General features: G+C 42.8%; 1 protein-coding gene across 1 annotated transcript in view; it reads left to right on the top strand.

Annotated features, from left to right (window-relative positions):
- The window catches only part of EPM2A (EPM2A glucan phosphatase, laforin), a gene marked incomplete at its 5' end in the record, with an annotated part of 108,362 nt that extends 92,527 nt beyond the window's left edge, over positions 1-15,835 (top strand). The window contains 2 exons of the mRNA XM_082855611.1: positions 6,913-7,154; positions 15,145-15,835. Coding sequence (XP_082711737.1) covers positions 6,913-7,154; positions 15,145-15,422 — 520 coding nt within the window. The 3' untranslated portion in view covers positions 15,423-15,835. The remainder of the gene's footprint in view (positions 1-6,912; positions 7,155-15,144) is intronic.
- Between the last annotated feature and the right edge of the window lie 4,794 nt (positions 15,836-20,629).

Genomic DNA, 20,629 nt, shown 5'->3' on the forward strand with positions numbered 1-20,629 from the left:
ATCCCACCATTCCTGTGGTTTTCCTAATTTTTTTCCTGTGGACAAAAAATAATGCTAATTTTCACCTTCAGGAAAAGGTTATTCTGCCATTTCTTGTGGCCATTAAGGATGGAACCTGCGATGTGGAGTCTATTCAGCTTTCTCCTTTCCTGATATCTCTTGTCTTTTCCACGCTCCCTCCTCCTGTCCGTACCCTGTGATGTTTTTGAAAAGTGCTCGGGTGCTCATTCTGCTTGATGTACTCATTACTGCCAGTGAGGCCTCCTTTGACTGACAGCTGAGATGGAGCAAGTGAGTTCTGATTCATATGCTTCAGTAGCTGTTGTACCGTAGGTCCTAGCCTGACAAATGAAGCAATTGGTGTAGTATTGCGATGTGATTACCTGGAACCACAAATCCAGATTCACTCAAATGAATGAAACTGATTTTGATTTGCAATCCAAGAAAGTAAGTTTCCAGAATGTCAGCCATCTATTTCTTTCCCCTGCTCTTTAGCCAAGTTGTGATATGACTAGGATGGATTTTATTTAAATTCAATCTTGTTGAATCATAGTGGCAATAGTCAAAACCCAAGTGAATAATTTTTTTCTACAATAATACATTCTTAGTGGATATAACTGTGTTAAGTATTTGGCATGACTCAGAAAGAGATTTAGTTTTGCTGTTTTGGAAGATAATATGCATTAAACATAAGGACACATGTTCTCACAACTACTCTCTTATAACAGAGTTTCCCATTCCTCACTCTCTGTCTAGGAATCAGTTGCAGTCTTGAAACTATTTTTGGAGAAAGTAAGGGCTTCACTTTGTATGTCCATGTGTAGAGCTGAGCAAGTCCACCTCCTCTCATCTCCATATTTTTCACCGCTACTAAAAGGTATTGAGATCTATATACTCAGCTCCTTCTGGATGTTTATTGGGATCTGCTAGGCTAGTGGTTCTGGAATCTAGCTACATATGTAATATATGTAATATGGTTAATTTCTAAAAAAAATAAAGTAAGAATCAATTCACAGAATCTGAGGCCTCCCTTTAGAGCCACTTTATGAGTAGCTCTGGGGTAGATCCTGGTAATAGAAGTTTTTATAAAAGCACTGCATGTGACTTGAATGCAAAGCCAGATCTGGGAACTTCTGTTCTGCATTGACTGAGTGGCAATGCCCATTTGGTACAGTGGTTTCTCTTTGACCTTTCCAAATAATCTATAGTGGAGCTGCGAGAAATCTCTGCTGTAATTCATGATTGATAGTGAGTTATTCATAAAATAGTTCTCTGGAAGTTTTATGATGTCATTTACAATATAATTTTAAGCTCTGCTTCTTTTTTTTGTTTGAGTACACAGGCCTCTCACTGTTGTGGCCTCTCCCGTTGCGGAGCACAGGCTCCGGATGTGCAGGCTCAGTGGCCATGGCTCATGGGCCCAGCCGCTCTGCGGCATGTGGAATCTTCCCGGACCAGGGCACGAACCCATGTCCCCTGCATCGGGAGGTGGACTTTCAACCACTGCGCCACCAGGGAAGCCCTAAGCTCTGCTTTTTATTCTGTTATTGTATCTTTGAAGTTTGGTATGTCTTGCATTAAAACTACCTTTACAGAAGATTTTTTATTCCCTAAATCTTATATTTCAACAAATTTCTTCTCACCTTTACAAAAAAATCCTGATTTAAAAAATCATTTAAAGTATCATTGACACCAAAAGAAGATTAAAACTAAGATGAGATCAGTAAAAATTGACTTTTAATGGTGTCAAATCATTCTCTTTTGAATGAAGTAAAAGTTTAATTACTGTTTAGAAAGGACATCATGCATCTTATTACTGTAGTGTATCGTGTAACTAGAAATGTATCACCTACTATTAGAGACAACAAACTGAAATAGGATGCATATAAAGGGCACTTTAGCTGTCTAAGTAGAATCTATTGATCTGTGTGTTTCCAACAAGTCCAGTATTTTGTCTCTATATCCCATGTAATGGTTCAGTATAATTTACTTTACAACTTCAATTCTCTATCCTTCACTACACTGCTTGTTTTCAGAATTTATCTTTAGTTATCCGCCTCCTAGTTTCAGAACATCTTACTCTAAAAAAATCAGGAATTATTTTATATTAATTTCTTGAATATGTACTCTGACTTATAGCATTGTTAGAGGAAGAATTAATTATGTTAAATGAAAGTTGGAAGTATCTGGTATAGAAACTGGTGTTATTTGTGTGTGAGTATGTGTGGGTGTGTATTTCAAGGGCTTATTTCCATTAGAAACTTGATGTGGGAAATATATATGTTAGGGTACCAACTCTGGGCCTATTTATCTTTGATTTGTTCTGAGTTTCTTAAGGTTACTGGCTAGTTTAAATGCATTTGAAGGCCAGGGCTGAATGAGATGATAAAATAACACCTTTTTATTTAGCAACACAATGTGATCTATATATTGAGTCTGGTTTTGGATTCTGATTTCTTATTTTATAGGGTCAAATGTCCTGATTTACCCTTTATATCTCTCTATGAGCTACTCTTTGGTATATATGCAAATCTTGCATGCCAGCCACTTTGTTTTGGCATTTATTTACTAGTTGAATACTAAGTGCTCCCACTCAAAGAGTACAGTACTCAAGAGAACTCTGGATAACATTTGGAACTTAGCTTACCTGTCATGAATATTCATTCTAATATGTAACCAGTCCACTTCAAGATTTGGACAGTAAAAGTACACTGTTGTTCAGAAGGTTGTATAACTGAGGTGTCCACTTCCTTCTTCTTCCAGCTGAGTGTTCTCAACTACGCTCAGTTAAACCCCAAAGTATAGGTAAAGCAGCCCAACACTATTACCTACTAGGCATCCAGCAGGTTGCTGCAGGAGGAATCTTTATGGAATAATGGAAGGAAGGATGGAACATCTACACAGGGGAAGGTTCCTACTCTCACTGAACAGCCAGAGTGTAGGGGCAACGACCCAGGGGATGTGAAGTTTCCATTCCTGCAAAGACCAAATACTCAGCTAACAGTGTCCTGGCCAAGCGTAGCTCTGGGATACTCTAAATGTGTCCCTGCTGGTGGTCTTTCTCTCAGTTCACTGGGCCCAATGGGGTGTCTGAGAATTCTTTGGAGTCAGAAATAAAGTTTAAAAAAAACCTTTGGATCCTGTGCCCTTCTTCACAGCACCTGGGTTTCTCTTTGTTTGAAATTGTATCCTTTTATTGCTTCCATAATAATCCTCAATATCCACAAGGAAATTCCTAGTAACCTATTATACTTAGAACCCAAGCGGCAATAAAAATTGGTTTATCCTCTCTTGGAGAGTAAGTAGGGTTCAAGCTTTAGAAAGATGATGCTTGCTCTTGTAAGATATTTTCATTGAGGATGAATAATACCCACATTTGAGGATTAGTCAGTTGGCTTCTTAATGTTAACATCCACAGTGACAACAACAACAACCAAAGGAGAATAACTAGCTGGATTTCATATTATAAAATAGGGTGAATAGTCTATGCTCTGCCGCATTCAAACGAAGGATATATAGGACAATGAAAAATTATATAAATAGTCATTTCAATATCAAATAAATTACTAAAATAGGTAAATTATAATAACTAGACATAAACTCCACTGGTATTTATTGTGTATCCACTAGTGTCAGACTTGTTCAAATACATTACTTAATTGTATTTACTCCTTACAAAATTCCTGTGAATTAGTTATTTTGAGATCCATTTTAAAGATGAGCACACCAAAGGCTCAGAGATGATAAGTAGGTTGGCCTAAGGTCAGACAGTTATTACCAAGTGCTTTTAAAAATACTGTGCTAAAATTGGTATTTGAACCTAGTTTTTCTAGCTTGTGTTTAGTGCCCTTTCCATTATGCCACACTTAACATGTTATCCTGCTGTTCAGCTATCTAATATTAGGCTTTTGCTTCATTCTCTGTATCTCTCTTCATATACACACATACATGCATACTTACATATTTCCAAATATGACATGGAATCATATTATCATCAGAATATTGTAGCTGATGAGCCACAAACTCTGTGTCAGGTATGTTGGTCTTACTCCAGCTCCACATTCCTTTTCTTCCTACAAAAAGTAAAGAGTTCTAGTCCACTTTTATTCCCCTAAATGAAGGTTTCCTAATCTCCACTTTATTGACATTTTGGAGAAGATAATTCTTTGTTGTGGGGCTGTCCAGTGCATTGCAGGATGCTTAGCAACATCTCTGGTCTCAATCTACTAGACGTCAGTAGCACCACCCAGTGTGACAATCAAAAATGTCTCCATAATCACTGTCAGATATCCTTCGGGAAGCAAAACTGTTCCCAATTGAGAATGACTGCTCTAAACTTAAAATGAAAGTAACTAAATAAAAGCGTAGTCCCTCTGCTCTGTTTCTTCCCTGCCTATTAGAGACTTTAAGCAATTAGCTTATTTAGGCTTTATATTAGTCAGAACAAGTCAAGTTAGGCTGTGGTAACAAACAATGCCAGAATTGGCTTAACACAATGAGCTGTTAGCTCTCCGGGCTGCTGTCCTCCCTGAGTTAGGTTACCATCCAGGTGACTTCAGCTCCTAGAAGCTCAGCTCCACATGTTCCTTCATACTCATCGCAGCAGGGAAAGAGGGAGTGGAAGGTCACGCATAAGGTCTTAAGTATGTCCCTCTGAAGTCACACTGGTCACTTCAGCTTACGTTTTATCGACAAAAGCAAGTCATGTGGCCATATCTAACTTTGAGGTGGAGAGGAAGTTCAGTCCTCCATGCTTGAAAGGGGATACCTGGGAACACTGGTGAGCATCCGTGATGCCCGCCACCGTCATCTAAGGACTATTGTCTGAACGCCCTGTAATGAACCTAGTAAGGTTCTAGGTTACATGAATCAAGTAAGGTTTGAAACAGATTATTCACCTATTAGTTCTGGAGAGAATGTACTCATGTGAAATAATCAGAACAAGACAACATATACCATATGCAACAGATTATAATAACATGTGTTCAATTTATATATTAATTTGGAAAATATTTACATTTTTAAGATACTTACATTTTAGGATTTTAAGTCTTGCAACTAAAGAGCATGGTATATCTTTTGGGTTCTGGGACCTAATTGCAATGTACGGGGTAGGGAGTGTTCTCACATATCCAAGCAATTCTCCAGAGACCAGCTTGGTGTCCTGCAGTTCAATGCAATTCTGACACTACCTACCTACAAACAGCATCAGATTCCACAGGTTAAGGGTTCAGTCACACAAGACCCAGCCCCCAACCTGCCTTCAGAAGCCAGTCGCAAACCCAGGTTGTTACCCGTGTTTCTGACTGGCTACGGATTGGAGATTCCCCATACCTCTCCTTAGACTCGAGTTTCATTAATTTTCTAGAGCAGCTCACAGAACTCAGATAAACATTTTACTTCCTAGATCACCAGTTTATTATAAAAGGATGTAACTCAGGGACAGTCAGATATAAGAGACACCTAGGTGAAGCATGGGGAAAAGGGCAGGGCCCTCTCTCAGTTCCATGTGTTCACCAACCTGGAGGCTCCGCAAACCCTGTTCTTTTGGGTTTTTATGGAGGCTTCATTTCATAGGCATGGGTAATAAAATCATTGGCCAAAGGTGACTGATTCAACCTCCAGCCCCTCTTCCCTCCCAGGAGGTCAGGGGGTGGGATGAAAATTCCAACTCTCTAATCACAAGGTTGGTACCCCCTGGCAACCAGCCTCCATGCTTGGGTGTATTCCAAAAGTTACCTCATTAACAAAAGACAACGTTACAGCTCTCATCACTTAGGAAATTTCAATGGTTTTAGGAGCTCTGTGCCGGAAATGGTTATGAAGAGCAAATATATATTTCTTATTATAAATCACAATATCACAGTATGTCTCTCTATTTATTCGTTGTTGTTTTCGTAATGTCCTCTAATAAAATTTTATAGTGCTTTCTCGTTAAAGGTATTCCTAGATGTTTTATAATTTTGTTTTTTGTTTGTTTTGTTTTTTGTTTTGTTTTTGCGGTACGCAGGCCTCTCACTGTTGTGGCCTCTCCCGTTGCGGAGCACAGGCTCCGGACAAGCAGGCTCAGCGGCCATGGCTTACGGGCCCAGCCACTCCGCAGCATGTGGGATCCTCCGGACCGGGGCACGAACCCATGTCGCCTGCATTGGCAGGCGGACTCTCAACCACTGCACTACCAGGGAAGCCCTTGTTGTTATTTTTGAATGAAATTTTCCCTGGTCCTCCTATTCTATTTCTACCTGGCTATGGTAGTACAGAGAATGGTTGCTTGATTTTTTATATTTTTCTTCATCCAGATATCTTAATACTTTTAATATTTTTCATAGCTTTTGTAGTTTAATCTCTTTTTCAGAGTTACATTTCCTCTTCTTACATTGTAGCATTAGGTGAATCATACAATGTTGTTACTAATGGAAATCATCTTTACTTTAATTTTATTTAAAAGAAGATTGTTGATTATTAGTTTCTGTTAATCTCATGCTATTCAAAATTTTTGTATAGAGTTTTAAACAGTGATGAATGCTGAATTTTAGCACATATTTTCCAGAATTAATCATAGGAGTTTTACATTTAATTTGTTAGTATTTGAAATATGTTGATGGGTTTCCTAATATTGAACCACATATACATTCCTGGAATAGGTATAACTTGGTGGACGTACTTTAATATATTGCTAGATTTGGTTTGCTAATGCTTATTTCCTGGCGTTCTAGTTAATTGAATCATTTGTTTCCCCCAAAACACCGCCACCAGTATTTCAGTCTTTTGTTAATAATATTGGTTCTCATATTCTTAATACAGCTTTTCCTGTTCCAGCTTTAAAGGTTAATTGCCTTTTAACACTACATGTTTTATGCAGCTCCTATAACACCAACAATAGTAATAGTTGACTCCATGTGTTCTTATCAGAATTCTACCAAATATCTGGCTGGGTAGCTGCCCTCGCCAAGTGGAACATGTAACCATCAAACTGAAGCATGAACTGGGGATTACGGCTGTAATGAACTTCCAGACAGAATGGGATATTGTACAGAATTCCTCAGGCTGTAACCGCTACCCAGAACCCATGACTCCTGACACTATGATTAAGCTGTATAAGGAAGAAGGCCTGGCCTACATCTGGATGCCGACACCGGATATGAGCACTGAAGGTAAGCATGAGAAGGAGCTTTCTGGCTCCTCGTTGAATGTGTTTCAAAGAAGCCCTTGCTGGTTTTTCGCCTGTCTGTCTGTCTATCTGTCTGCCTATCTACCTACCTACCTTGCTGTCTATAATTGAATGACTTAAACGTGAGTGACAGATATGGAATAAATATAAGGTTTTTGGTTTAATATATTTAATATGTATATCTTTTGACACCTTGGCTTAGATTCTGTTTAACATGGGTCCTTCGATTTATTTATTCATTAAACATGTATTTACTGTGTATCAACTATGTGTGGGGCTCTAGGCTGGTGGTTGGGAATATAACAGTGAGGAAAAGCAGGCACAACTCCTGTCCTCATGGAACTTCTAATTCTATAGGGCAGACAAGCGTTAATCAAATGACTACAAATAGAGTTGTAAAGCTATGATGAGTTTTTGGTTAGAAAGATACATAGATATTGCTGTGAGAGCCTAGGCAGGCAAATCAGACCTAGGAAGAAGGGCCAGAGAAGGATTTCTCGGGTGTGTTTGAGCTGAGATCTGAAGCGGGAGTTGGCACGGGTGAGGTGGGAAAGAGGCTTCCAGGCAGAGGGAGTAGCTTGGGAAGAATCCCCGTTGCAGGAGAGCACAGAGTGTTGGAGGAACTGAAAGAAGGCCAGTTTGGCTGCAGGGCTGGGAAGGAGGGAACAGAGTCTTCTTGCAGGATTTGGGGCACAATAAAAACTTTAGATGCTATCCTAAAGCAGTGAGAAGCAGTTGAAAGGGTGGGAGGCTGGGAGATGTCAAGTTAACTTTTTTTTTTTCCCCTCTAAAAGTGCCCTTCGTTTGCAGTGTAGAGAATGTCGGAGTGGGCCCCAGCTGATCTGGGGACGCCAGTTAGGAGACGACTGCAGTAGGTAAGGCGAGAGATAACGAGGGAGAACGCAGCTCGGGGCAGGGTGGCAATAGTGACGCTTCATTTACTGCACAACACTGGCTGAGCATGTCTTTGTGAAGAGGGAAGTAGGGTGTGACGTGGCTGCTGCCAGGGAAACAGAGATAAATAGGCACACTTTTTTTTTTTTTTTTTTTTTTGGCTGTGTTGGGTCTTCGTTGCTGCACACGGGCTTTCTCTAGTTGCGGCGAGCGGGGGCTACTCTTCGTTGCGGCACGCGGGCTTCTCATCGCGGTGGCTTCTCTTGTTGCAGAGCACAGGCTCTAGGCGCCCGGGCTTCAATAGTTGTGGCACGTGGTCTCAGTAGTTGTGGCTCATGGGCTTAGCTGCTCCGCGGCATGTGGGATCTTCCCGGACCAGGGCTCAAACCCTTGTCTCCTGCAGTGGCAGGCGTATTCTTAACCACTGCGCCACCAAGGAAGCCCAAGGCACACTTTTGATCTCATGGTAAGAGGCAGTAAGGCAAGTTCAAAACTAATTATAGTAGAAAGAAGAATGTGATGAGAGAGATGAGCCCTGCGCACTAGGAGGGTTATAGCGTGGGAGGAGCTCTTTTACGGTAGAGCGCAGGGAGGCTACATGAGTATCCTGGGATTTGAGGTGGGCGTGGCAGGTCCAGTTAGAGGGAGAAAGAGCATGCCAGGTGGAAGAAACAACCAAGGCCCAGAGGCATGGTATTTTAGAGGAACGATCTGTATTTCAGCCTGGCTGTGGAGGAGAGTTCTTGTTTGTAGAAAGGAGTGGAGCCAAGAGAACAAGTTACACGAATCATATCAACCAGATGTCAGCAGGGGGCAGCAGAGAGCTATGGACTGGTGCAGGCTGAGGGAGTTTGGTGAACTGCTATTCTGGGGGAAAGAAGGAAGACAGTGATGGCCAGGGAGGAAGCGTCTCTATCATCAGCCCTCTTCCCCGCAAAGTACATTATGTATCAAACACTCTTCTCAGTAATTTCATACATTAACTCATTTAATTCTCAAGACAAGAGTCCAGGCAGATGTTGCAGTTATCTGCATTTTGCAGAGGAAGAGAATGAGGTACAAAAAAGTTAAGTAACCTGGCCTATGTCACATAGCAGAGACACAGCCTGGATTTCAACCCAGGCAGTCAGGCTCAGAACATTGCTCCTGACACCATATGATGAAGCTTCTCTACATGCTCACGTGGACTCTTCATGCACTTTCTGCAGACCACCACCCGCACTTTCAGTCTGTCACGTACATCGTCAGCTGAAGTTAGACAAAGTCACGAGTTTCCAGGGAGGTAGCTTGTCACCCCAGAGTGTCCCAGGACCTTGGCCATCTTGGCTCTTAATGAATCTTTATGGTCCTCCTGTCTGGGCTAGACCCCTTTGTGGGTCTGTCTGAACTGAACTGTCACTGGGGATGTATAATTTTTCTTCCTGAAGGAGATAGTTTGGTTACTCTTTTTGGTAATTAATGCCGATCCAAAGGAGCTTGATTCAGCTGCAAGAGCTCTGTCTTTTTTCAAGGAATTAAAAAAAAAAAAGCCACCTTATTTGCACAGAAGAGCCCTGGTCGAATCTAGGTCATATTTGCCCTGTCCAGTTTGTTTCTCTGGTTTCAAAATGGAGAAGGTCGTTAGGACAGTGTGCCTGTAGCTTCTTGGGAGTGTTTTGATTTTGGCTTCTTTGGTTGTCATCTTAGAGCATTGTTATCCTGTTGGAGTAGGATGTGAGACGAGGCTCAGAGAAGCTGAGATGAATATAGCCTGGTCCACCCCATGCACTGATTCTCCAAAACCCTGCTGACTGATAGGCAATTTGCTTGATAGTTTGGGAATATACAGAAGCCTGATGGAAAATTCTACCTCCAAAGACCCACTGTAATGGTATTAAAACCTTTGTCGGGGGTAGGGGGGGGTGGGGGGGTTACAGAGTCCCCAGGACCCAGTCATACAACGGAGCGTCTTCCACCCTGAGGCACTTTGGAAACATGAAATGGCAGCAAAATGAAAGCTCCCACTTGAAAAAGGCCAAACCCCAAGACTAAATAAAGGGTTTCTTTGGTTCAGCATAACCTGGGGGAGTAATCAAAGAGTTAACGACACTCCTGAGTCGCCGAGGAACTTCTGACCAACAGATCAATCTCTGTGGCTCACAGCATCAGCACCATGAACACACAGATTAATTCAGCTGAATATTTTTAGAACTCCAGAGAAAAATCCATCTGGACGTGTTTTGAGCCGCAGCATAATGCTGTCAGATAAAGTCTGAGAAAGAAGACAGTCTGTTAGGCCTGACTGTCACCACTGGTTGTCACAGACCTGGTACAGTCAACTGTGCCATCGATTCTTTCTCTTGTACTTCTTGTCCTATGCAGTGGGACTGGGGCTGTTTAGGTTTTTTCTTTTCTTTTCTTTCCTTTTCTTTTTCTTTTATTTTATTTTGATTTGTGTCTTTCACCTGAGGAACAAAAAGCTCCCAAATCTAGCACTCACCTGAAAACATAAAATCTGTTCATTAAAAGTCAGTTTTCCTTCACACGGGAAGTACTCAGATTGGGTTTTGACCTCTGTATGCGCAGTGCGGTTTATAACAAATGGTTTACCCTTGTCTCCCAAATGGGTTAACATGCTCCCCAGAGCCACCCATCTGTGGTCACAGTCTTAGTTCTTTCTCTGACTCAGCACGCTAAATTCAGTGCTGCCACGAGGCGGAGACACTGGCCTTGGAGCCTCACCGCCCGGGCTTGAGCCTTACCACCATCGTGTGATACGGGCAGGCTTGTTCCTGCACTTGGAAAATGGGGAAGAATAATTGCAGACTTACACGGTTATAACAATAGAATAAAATAATTGATATGAAAGTGCTTTCAAAATTCCAAAGTTGGGAGTATAATATTAGTGCCAAGTTCTTCAGTTTCTACCAAAGGGCGTTACAGATAACATAGACCTTATCAATATTAAGGAAAAGAAGATATGCTTAAATAAAATAGTAATATATTCAGCCATAAATCTGCCTCTGGATTAAGAAAGGAAAGACGTGTGTGTGTGTGTTGGAAGGCTGAAAGTTGTGCCAGGGATGATTTCTTTCAGGGTCAGACTTAGGTCAACCTCAGATATCTTTAGGGACTCCCCACTCCCACTGATTTCAGGCCCCCCATGCCTCAGGCTGCCCCGCCATGCCCTTGTCCCCTTTCTCCCCTGTGCTTTCTTGCTCATTGCATGTTTTCAGGTAGCTTTTAATCATTCCAGAGTTGGATTAGCCTGGAGGAGATGTGGACCAGAAATTTAGATAAGAGGGGTCTCGGACTGTCTCAGATCAAATCGGTATTAATGGGATTTTTTACATTGTTTTAATTCATGTATTTAATGAGTGTTTATTGAGCATCTGTGGAGAGTCAAGGCCTGTTTTAAATTCCAAAGTAAGAATCACAGATGGTAGAGTGTTTTGTTGGACCTGCACAGGCTTTAAAATTTTCAACTTAGTTGCCAACACTTAAAATTTGGAATATTTCACATTAAAAAATCAGTGGTTCTCTTTTGCCTTGGGGTGTTATTGTTTTTAAAAATGGAAACATTTTATCAAATTAAATTCTATATGGAGCCTAAATATATGAAACATAAAAATTAGGGGATCTGGTTGACGCTGGCTTTACTGTGTGAGCCCTGACCCTGGGGACCGTCTTGTGATTACTTGGTGGGTTACGTATTAGCTCAGCCTCCCTAGGATGGGTTTTCAAGCAGAAGGACGTGCGCCTGTAGGGCACAGATGGCCCCTCTAGGGTAGGGGCAGAGGTGGTGAATCCCACAGAGGGTGTTACTGTCCCACAGGAGTGAGAGCCGCAGCATGACCAGGTAAGTGGGGGGGCAGGGACTGACTGAAAATTCAGATTGACAGCATAGTGGCTAGCAGGTGCCACTGACCGGGTAGGTTAGGGAAGGACAGTAGTACAGAGGATAAAACCAGAGGCTTTAGAATCTGGATGGCTGGGTTGGAGGTGGCCATTAGGGAATAACCTTGGGCAAATCTCAGATATAACTGAGGATAATAATAGTACCAACCTCATAGCTGTTGAGAGGTAGCCATAAAGGAGCTATTGCACACAGAGTGCTTAGATCAGCGCTTGGCAGGTAGAAAAGGCTCAGTACGTGTTAGCTGTCATCAATCAAAACAGGGTCAAAGTAAAGGAGGGCTCCAGCTGAAGCCAGGCTGAGAGGGGTGGGCCCCCTAGACTGACTGCTTCTCCGGTGCTCCTTTTTACTCTTTATTCATTCTTTATGTTATTTAAATAATTGTTTGACAGTTCTTAAGTGGGACGGCCGACTGATTCTAGGAGAAGACCACTGGTGGGTGAGACCTGTGTTTAAACTGGGAGCCTGCTGGAGTTTCCACGTGGCAGCTGACAATTACATTCCAGGATTATGTGTCTGAGCTCACTGAACCTTAAACTAACACAAATCCCTTTTCAACTTCTAAGCTGTGTACATACCTGTTGAAGAATCTTTTACAGATAAAAAGGAGAGGGGGAGATACTAGGTCATTTCGGCCATTTGGTGCAGACCTTTCCTTGGGGAACCTCTGGCCAGAGTGAAGGTCAGCGGAAGAGATCCTGATGGGTCCATATAGACGTGGCCGGGGCAGGCTGGCTCCACGGATGCTGCAAGAGCTGAGCATTGACTCTGGGACTCTGCAGCAGCTCCTCCTGCAAATGTCCACTGTGGTTTACTTGTGTATTTGCCATTTGATGAAAACCCATATTAAAAATGTTTATGTTTATTTCCTGGCAATGAACATGGTAACTGGAGAGGCAGCCGTAACAGGGAACTTGAAAAGGGATGCCAGCTGTGGCAGAAGCAGGAGTGACCCAAGCTTCCCAGATCCGTCACTGGTAGTTCCCTTCCTGGACAACATCACTTAAAGTAAACCTCTAACATGCCCTCAGCGGAACAAAAGCTGTGCCCTTGGACAGAACTCACCCTTATCAGCAGGGCCACTCAAACAGACCTTGGAGGTTTCGCCGCCTCTGATCTCCCAACTCAAATGGTGGACCAAATAAACAGTCCTTTCCCTGAGACATACAGCGAGACACCTCTCTGGTACCTATGGTGTCTTCTGCCTTGTTACATCTCCGGAGATACTTACTGCCTCTAGGAGAGGGCCATGGGTAACTGACTGAACGGCAGGCCCACCTAGCTCTAACCTCAGATCACCCTGCAGCCAAGCGCAGAAGCATAGATCAATGAAAGTTTATGGCTCAGTTTGGACTCTGAGAAATCAGTCAAGGCTTGGAGCTGGTGTGTCTCCAATTCAGATGCCTTCAAGGACAAGGCAGGGAACATGAAAGTGTGGCAACAGGTACTGGCAAGAGATGGAGCTTCAGGAACTTCAAAGTGTGCTCTGCCTCAAGCATTCCTGTTAAAAGCATCTCTAAACTGCCGCGTGGGGCCTTCAGATCCCTTAGTCAGAGGCAGCAACAGAGCACCAGGAGAAACTAGAATACTATCTGGCTTCCATATAGATCTCCTGCTCTGATCCCAGAGCAGGCTGAGCCTGAAGCTAAGTGCTAGCCCCCTCCACCCGCTGCCCCAGCAGGGAGGTGACTTCAGGCCACAATGGGATTTTGGTAACTTTCTCCTTCTAAGGTGGTGATGCCTGATTGCAATGTGTTGTGTTGGTCCCTACAAGGCATTTTTAAAAAGGACATCTAAGGAAAGTCTAAACTTACTTGAGCAGCTCTCATGGGAGAATTCCAGGCCTCATGAAACCATTTGAGGGAGGGGTTTTTCCCACCTCTGCCGTCATCCAACGGGATGGCAATGTGAGGGCTGGACAGGGCATTCTCTGTGGCCCTCGGAAGATCGCCCCAGGACTGTGGTGTCTCCATGTGGTTGAGGACGAGAGCAGCTGGAGAATGTGAGGTCATAACACAGAGTTTTCATCCAGGACTCTGTATAGTTTCCCTCTTTAACCGCTTCTTGAAGCAATTTATAATGACCATCCTCCACTCTCCAAAATAATCCACTAAATTCATTTTGCTCTGAGAATCTGTGAGCAGAAGAAACTCCAGGCATCCAGGAGTTTGCTGGTTTTAGGGGGCTCTCTGTCCCTAGGATGATGAAAAGGGCCTGAGTCCAACGAGCCTCAGCAGAGCATTGTATATCCTGTCTCAGTGTGACGAGGGGAAGACATTGGATCCTCTAATCATCAAGATAGTAGCCATAGAGCAGCAACACCTATAATCATAATTGCACAGTAAAGGAGAAATTGAATCAGTTTTTTTGTTTGTTTGGTTTGGTTTTATTTACGGTACGCGGGCCTCTCACTGTTGTGGCCTCTCCCGTTGCGGAGCACAGGCTCTGGACGCGCAGGCTCAGCGGCCATGGCTCACGGGCCCAGCCGCTCCGCGGCCTGTGGGATCCTCCCGGACCGGGGCACGAACCCATGTCCCCTGCATCAGCAGGCAGACTCTCAACCACTGCGCCACCAGGGAAGCCCTGAATCCGTTTTAATACACACTGCATCGTGAGGGAATGCATGAATGACTGGCTATCCCACATGTATCAGTTAATAAGTTAGCCATTTCATTGGACAAATTAAAATTAGCCTATGTTGAAAGAGTCAGATTGACTCCTTTAACCAATATGGACCAACTCTGTTTTGATTTACCTGGAAGATCCTTTTGGATTAAAGGAAATTCAGGTGACAGGACCTGTGAGCTTCTCTTTGAAATCCTTTAAACCTCTGCCCAATCTGTACAGACCATTCTGATGAATGTAAAAATCCATTCTTCTGAGGATAGGCGGTAGTGAAATTATCTTTGAAGGGAGATTTGCACGGATGCAGACGTCCTTCAAAGGAAAATCAAGTGAAGATTCAGAGCTGACCTATTGCCTCTGGCTGCTCTTTCCACTTTATAATTAGCAGGTTTTGGTATTGTCTCACCTTTTCTTTCAAAACAAAGGAGTGAAGCAAGCTCCGACATCCCTGCCTCTCTCGCCAAAACATTGTGATTTCCCCGTGCGCTGGAGGAGTGACTATTAGCGGCAACACGGGGTTCACTTCTCACTGGTCTGTGCTGTGCTCTCTCAATCCCAGGCCGCGTCCAGATGCTGCCACAGGCGGTGTGTCTCCTCCACGCGCTGCTTGAGAACGGACACACCGTGTACGTGCACTGCAACGCCGGGGTGGGCCGCTCCACCGCCGCCATCTGTGGCTGGCTCCAGTACGTGCTGGGCTGGAATCGCAGGAAGGTGCAGTACTTCCTCGTGGCCAAAAGGCCGGCTGTGTACATTGATGAAGACGCCTTGGCCCGGGCAGAGGAGGACTTTTATCAGAAATTTGGGAAGGTCCGGTCTTCTATATGCGATGTATAGGTGATGGATCTGCCTCCCCTCCCTCCCGGTTTCCTGACGAAGCCTGGAGTGATGCTTGTAAATGACCTAGAAACCAAGAATCTTCCTCAACTGCAAAGACGAGTCTCGGCTTCTCCCCTGACCTGCCTTCTTTAGTCTGGCATTGACTTTTGGTTACACCCTGGTTGAGCTGTATCTTTTTTGGAATATGTTACAAAGGAAGCTGTAATTGACACACAAGAAAAGTCCACAGGCAGCTGGACTGTGCAGTGTGGTTCTGGCATCAGACAGAAAGTGAATGGGTGCAGTTCTGTGCCTGCAGGCGGCTCGGCCCCTGCAGCGTGGTGGCTGCCTTGCGGTACCGTGAATGCACGACTGCCCTTGCTTGTTGCGTTGTGACTTGGCTTGCGGAAGAAAAGGTTGGGAGTTACGTAGATGGCATCACTGTGTGTGTCCATGCACACACATGCACACACACACACACGTACATACACGCTCAGCTTTTCTGCTGAACTGAGATGGAATTATAAAGTAAGAGAGTTGGTCATTTGACCAAAGAAGGGAATAAGTGTGGGCGGGAGCCTAGGCTATGATAAAGTAAGAGCCTCATATGACCCAAAGTGATGACTTTCTAGACTTTTTTTTTTTTTTTTTTTTTGCATTCTGCTTCATGGTTGTTAAAATGTGTTCCAAGGCCTCGCCTTCCTTCTCTACCCACAGCCCTGTGTGACAGCCTCAGTAGCATTATTACCTCTATTTGTTTTAGCTGAGGCTCCGGAAGCAGAGGGAGCGTGCCCAAGGTCTCATGGCTGGTGAGGGACAAGCTGGAGTTTATCGCCCGGGTTTATTTCACTCAGTGCTTTTTCAACACAACCTGTGGTTTTGCCAGCACAAAGTTCAGTCTCTGTCAGAGGAAGGTCGATTTTTTTGCAGCAGTTGTTACAGTAAGAAATGGAACAGCGTTCTGATCAGTTGCCATAGAATTCAGGAAAGTAGTTATCCTAATTTAAACCTTGGGGGCTGTCTCAAGGCCAGAGTGGCCTGAGCCATACATAGCCCACAAGAGGAGCTGTATTCCCAAAAGAGCCCCAAGTGCCAAAGTCCACAGACAATTGTTCCACAGTTTAGGAGTGATCCACAGTTTAGGAGTGATAACATAGGCGTTATCCCTCAGTTTAACACAAAACACAGTTACTCTGCCTCCAGACTATGCAACTCACTATCCTGGGTTCTATAGGAAATATAAAGATTAATAAGATGTTGTCTTCAAAAAGCTCATAGCCTAGAAAAAGCCCTGTGTTCAACCAGGTGCACTGCAGGGTTGAACTAGTAATGATTTGCTGGAATGCGGAAGGGGAAGTAACTTTTATTGGGTAGTTCTTATGTGCTAGATGCTTTAAATCTTATTTAATGTAATCTTCACGGTACCTTATGAGGGAGATTTTATTTTCTCCATTATATAGATGAGGAAACTAAGACTCAGAGAGATTAAATCAACTGTCCTCTATCACATGGTGAATTAACAGATGAAGTAAGATACAAAACTAGGTTTGTCTGACTCAAAGCCGATACTTTTTCTGTTAAACTAAAATGCTTATTTATTTTTCTCCTCCTCCTTTTCTTCCATAAACATTTATTGATAGACATGAGAGACTCTGATTTAGGAAGTATGGGGAAAAGCAGGACGGAAGGCAAGTCCCAGTGGAGTTCAGAGGAGGGAGAGGCATCTTATAACTGGGACTCAAAGGCGATGGCATTTAATTTGAGAAGGCTAGACAGTACACATGTATCCTACAGTTTTAAAACTGTATCCTACAGTTTTACAAAGTCAGATTTATAAGCCAGGATTAAGTAATGTGAAGTCTAGTTCTCTTGCTAAAAATAAGTAGAAATAACTATGGTATTCGAGTAACCCGTAGTCACAATGTGTTATGTAAAATTTAATCTTAAAAATGGAATATTTCTAACTAATTACATAAATGTGTGTGTGTGAGAGTTTCTTGAATGTCTACGAAGTCCAGCTACGTAACCTCCACCATAGAAAGACTTTTTTGGGGTGGATTTCCCCCTTTTTTGCTTTGATAGACAAAATCAGTTTAGGGCTATTGAAAATGTTTTGGAAAAACTTCTCATCCTCAGTGAATGGAATGTCCAATGTATTTCAAAATCACCTGGAACTTTTGCTAAATAAAAGCATTAAAAATGACCTCTGTGTACAGGATTTTTTTTAAATGTTGTTAATTTAGTCTGAAATCCAGAAGAACAAACTGTGTTTCCTTATTTGTCAAAAGAGGCATTCGGCTGAGCTAAATTGTTTTTTCCTTATCGCTCTCATTAGCTGATCAAAACTGGCAGTTACAGGACAAAAGAAAGTCAAAGGTGAGGCCACCACAGAGAAGTGAGGATGGAAAGCTCAAGGGTGTGTCAGAGAAAATCAAAGCAGATGTTGTGCCATCAGCTGCTTGTCACTGGCATTAACAAAACTTTCCAGTCACAGATTTTTCAAAGAACAACATAAGATCTCACTCAGGGTAAAGAGATGTCCCAATAAGTTTACTTTCTTTGAGACTTGAAACATTATCCTTCAATTATTTTGTGTGCTAATGTTAGGAAAAATTTAAGAAAAGAAACACTCTTTTGACCAACATTAAGGGGTGGGTGAAAACCACTTGGCTTGGCCTAAGAAAGAATGATGAAAAAATGTGGTTAGGACTTTGGAACCTATAAAGAAGTAATGAAAGGAAACATCGAGGATGAGCTAGCTAGGAAATGAGAACTTCCACACATGAAAGAATACTGAATAGCTAAACGTAGAGTAAGTTTGATCAAAAGTTAAAACTGAAAGTATCTTTGGAGATAATCTGTTTAATTCCTTTATTTTATAGAGGAGCAAACTAAGTCTCAGAGACCTCAAATGGGTCTTCCTGCCGCAAAAAGCTTTAGTTGAGGGAGGTGGAAAGGGATGAGCTAGGTAGATAGGTCAGAAGATTTATTGCGGTATTGAGGGGTCATAGGAAAGTTCATGGGAGTGAGAGCAGACAGTATTGTTAGTGGGGAAGAGTTGGTGGGAAGATTAATGGAAACTAGAGTAAGTGGAAGAAAAGTGGCTAAAATGAGAAAAAGCAAAGGGCAGCAAAATTTCCAAAAGAAGAAAAAGCAGGTGGTTCCTTTCATAACGATACTATTGGGGGGATTGAAAAGGAAGATGTGCATGTAGGAACAGGCATTTAGGGTCAAGTTTATGTTCCCAGGATAGGGGGTCATGCTAAGTATCCATCTATAATACTTCTCTTTGGGACTAAATCACAGTAGGAAAAGGGACCAGTTTGATGTAATGTGCTGACCAAATAGAGGGGAGGGATGCACAGAGGTTTATTACCTGCTGGGAAAAAGAGAAAATCTGATAGGAGATGGGACTAAGAATAAAATGGGAAGGACTGATGAATCTACCTCTCATTACAACAATAATAATGGCAATAATAATAAAGGGAAAAAGAAGAACAACAATAACAACTTTGTTCTTTCCTTCCCCAATTACTCCAGCCCTCTTTCCCAACTCGTTTCATGGAAATATGCTTCCAGAGTCTCAGGTTCAAACCTCAGAGACATTCTTAACTCCGTTCTTTCTTTCAAACATCACATTTAATCCATCAGGAAAACCTATCACCTCTCCTGTTAAAATATCTATAGCCTGACTATGTTTTACCTCTTCCTCCAAACCCCCCTAGGTAGAGCCACCATGATCTCTAGACTGGACCTCAGAAACAGCCTCCTACCTGGTCTGCCTGTGTCTTGCCTTCCCTCTCCCTCTGCCTCTACTATTCTCATACAGTGGCCAGGGTGATCCTCTAAAAATGTATGTCAGATCATATCATTCCCATGTTCAAAACCTCCAAAGTCTTGCCATGTCGCTCAAAATAAAAGCCAAAGACCTCTAAGAACTTACACAACCTGGTCCCCTGTTATGTCTCTGACCTTACCTCCTACTGCTTTCCACCTCACTCTGCTCTCCCCACACTGGCCTTCTTGCTCTTTGCCTATTCCAGGAAGGCTCCTATTTCAGGGCACTCGCACTTGCTCTTCTCTCTGCCTGGAATGGTCTTTTTCCAGGCGAGCACATGCCTCACTCCCATCCCTCCTCCAGGGATGCCTCTCTGGACCACCCTACTGAAAACTGCCGCACCCAATCCCAGACCTCCCTCTCCTCATTCTCTGCTTTATTTCTCTTCATGGAACTTACTACTGGCCAGTATATCACATAATCTGTTTATTTGTTTTATTCTCTACATCCTCTCACTACAAATGTAAAAATCATAAAGGCCAAAATTTGTATTTGTTTTGTTTGGTGATGTACTTACAGCTCCTGTAATGGAGCTTGGCATGTAGCTCAATGAGTCAAGGCCAAGAATAACTAGTAACTATTGAGAGCATATATGGTCTATGTACTTTTCTCCAAGTGCTTTACCTATACTTGGAAGCTTATTTAATCTTCCCAGCAAATCCTACGAGGTAAATATTATTATTATCCCTATTTGACAGTTAAGAAAGCACAAAGAAAATGTGACCTTATTCTAAGGCAAATAGGACAGTTTCACTCCTGGTTTGGTGGAGAAGCGCCTATATGAATTCTGGGCACACCACATGTATTAGTTTGTTAGGACCTTCATAAAAATGTACTACAAACTGAGTAGCTTAAACAACAGAAATGTACTGTTTTCAGTTCTGGAGGCTAGAAGTCCAAGATAATGTATCAGAGGGTTGGTTCCTTCTGAGGGAGAATCTGCTCCAGGCCTCTCACCTGGTTTCTGTGATTTGCTAGCAATCTTTGGCAGTCCTTGGTTTGTGGAAGCATCACCCCAACCTCTGCCTTCACCTCCACATGGTATTCTCCCTCTGTGTGTCTGTGTCCAAATTCCCCCTTCTTATGAGGACTGGTATAGTCACATTGGATTAGGGGCCCACCCTACTCCAGTATGACCTTGTCTTAACTAGTTACACTGCAGAGACCTTATTTCTGAATAAGGTCGTATTCTGAGGTGCTGGAGGTTAGGACTTCAACATATGAATTTTGGTGAGGATGCAGTTCAAACCATAACACTACAGAAAACAGCTTCCAGTAGACTATGATGAATGAAAAACCAGGCAGGTTGGAGAAGAGTGGAAATGAGGAAGAAGGGATCAGAATGGACTAAGTTTCCTGTTTTTACCAGTTTAGCCTGATGTCAGGC

The sequence above is a fragment of the Leucopleurus acutus genome, assembly GCF_964270905.1.
Source record: "Leucopleurus acutus genome assembly, chromosome: 15".
NCBI classification, from domain to species: Eukaryota; Metazoa; Chordata; class Mammalia; order Artiodactyla; family Delphinidae; genus Leucopleurus; species Leucopleurus acutus.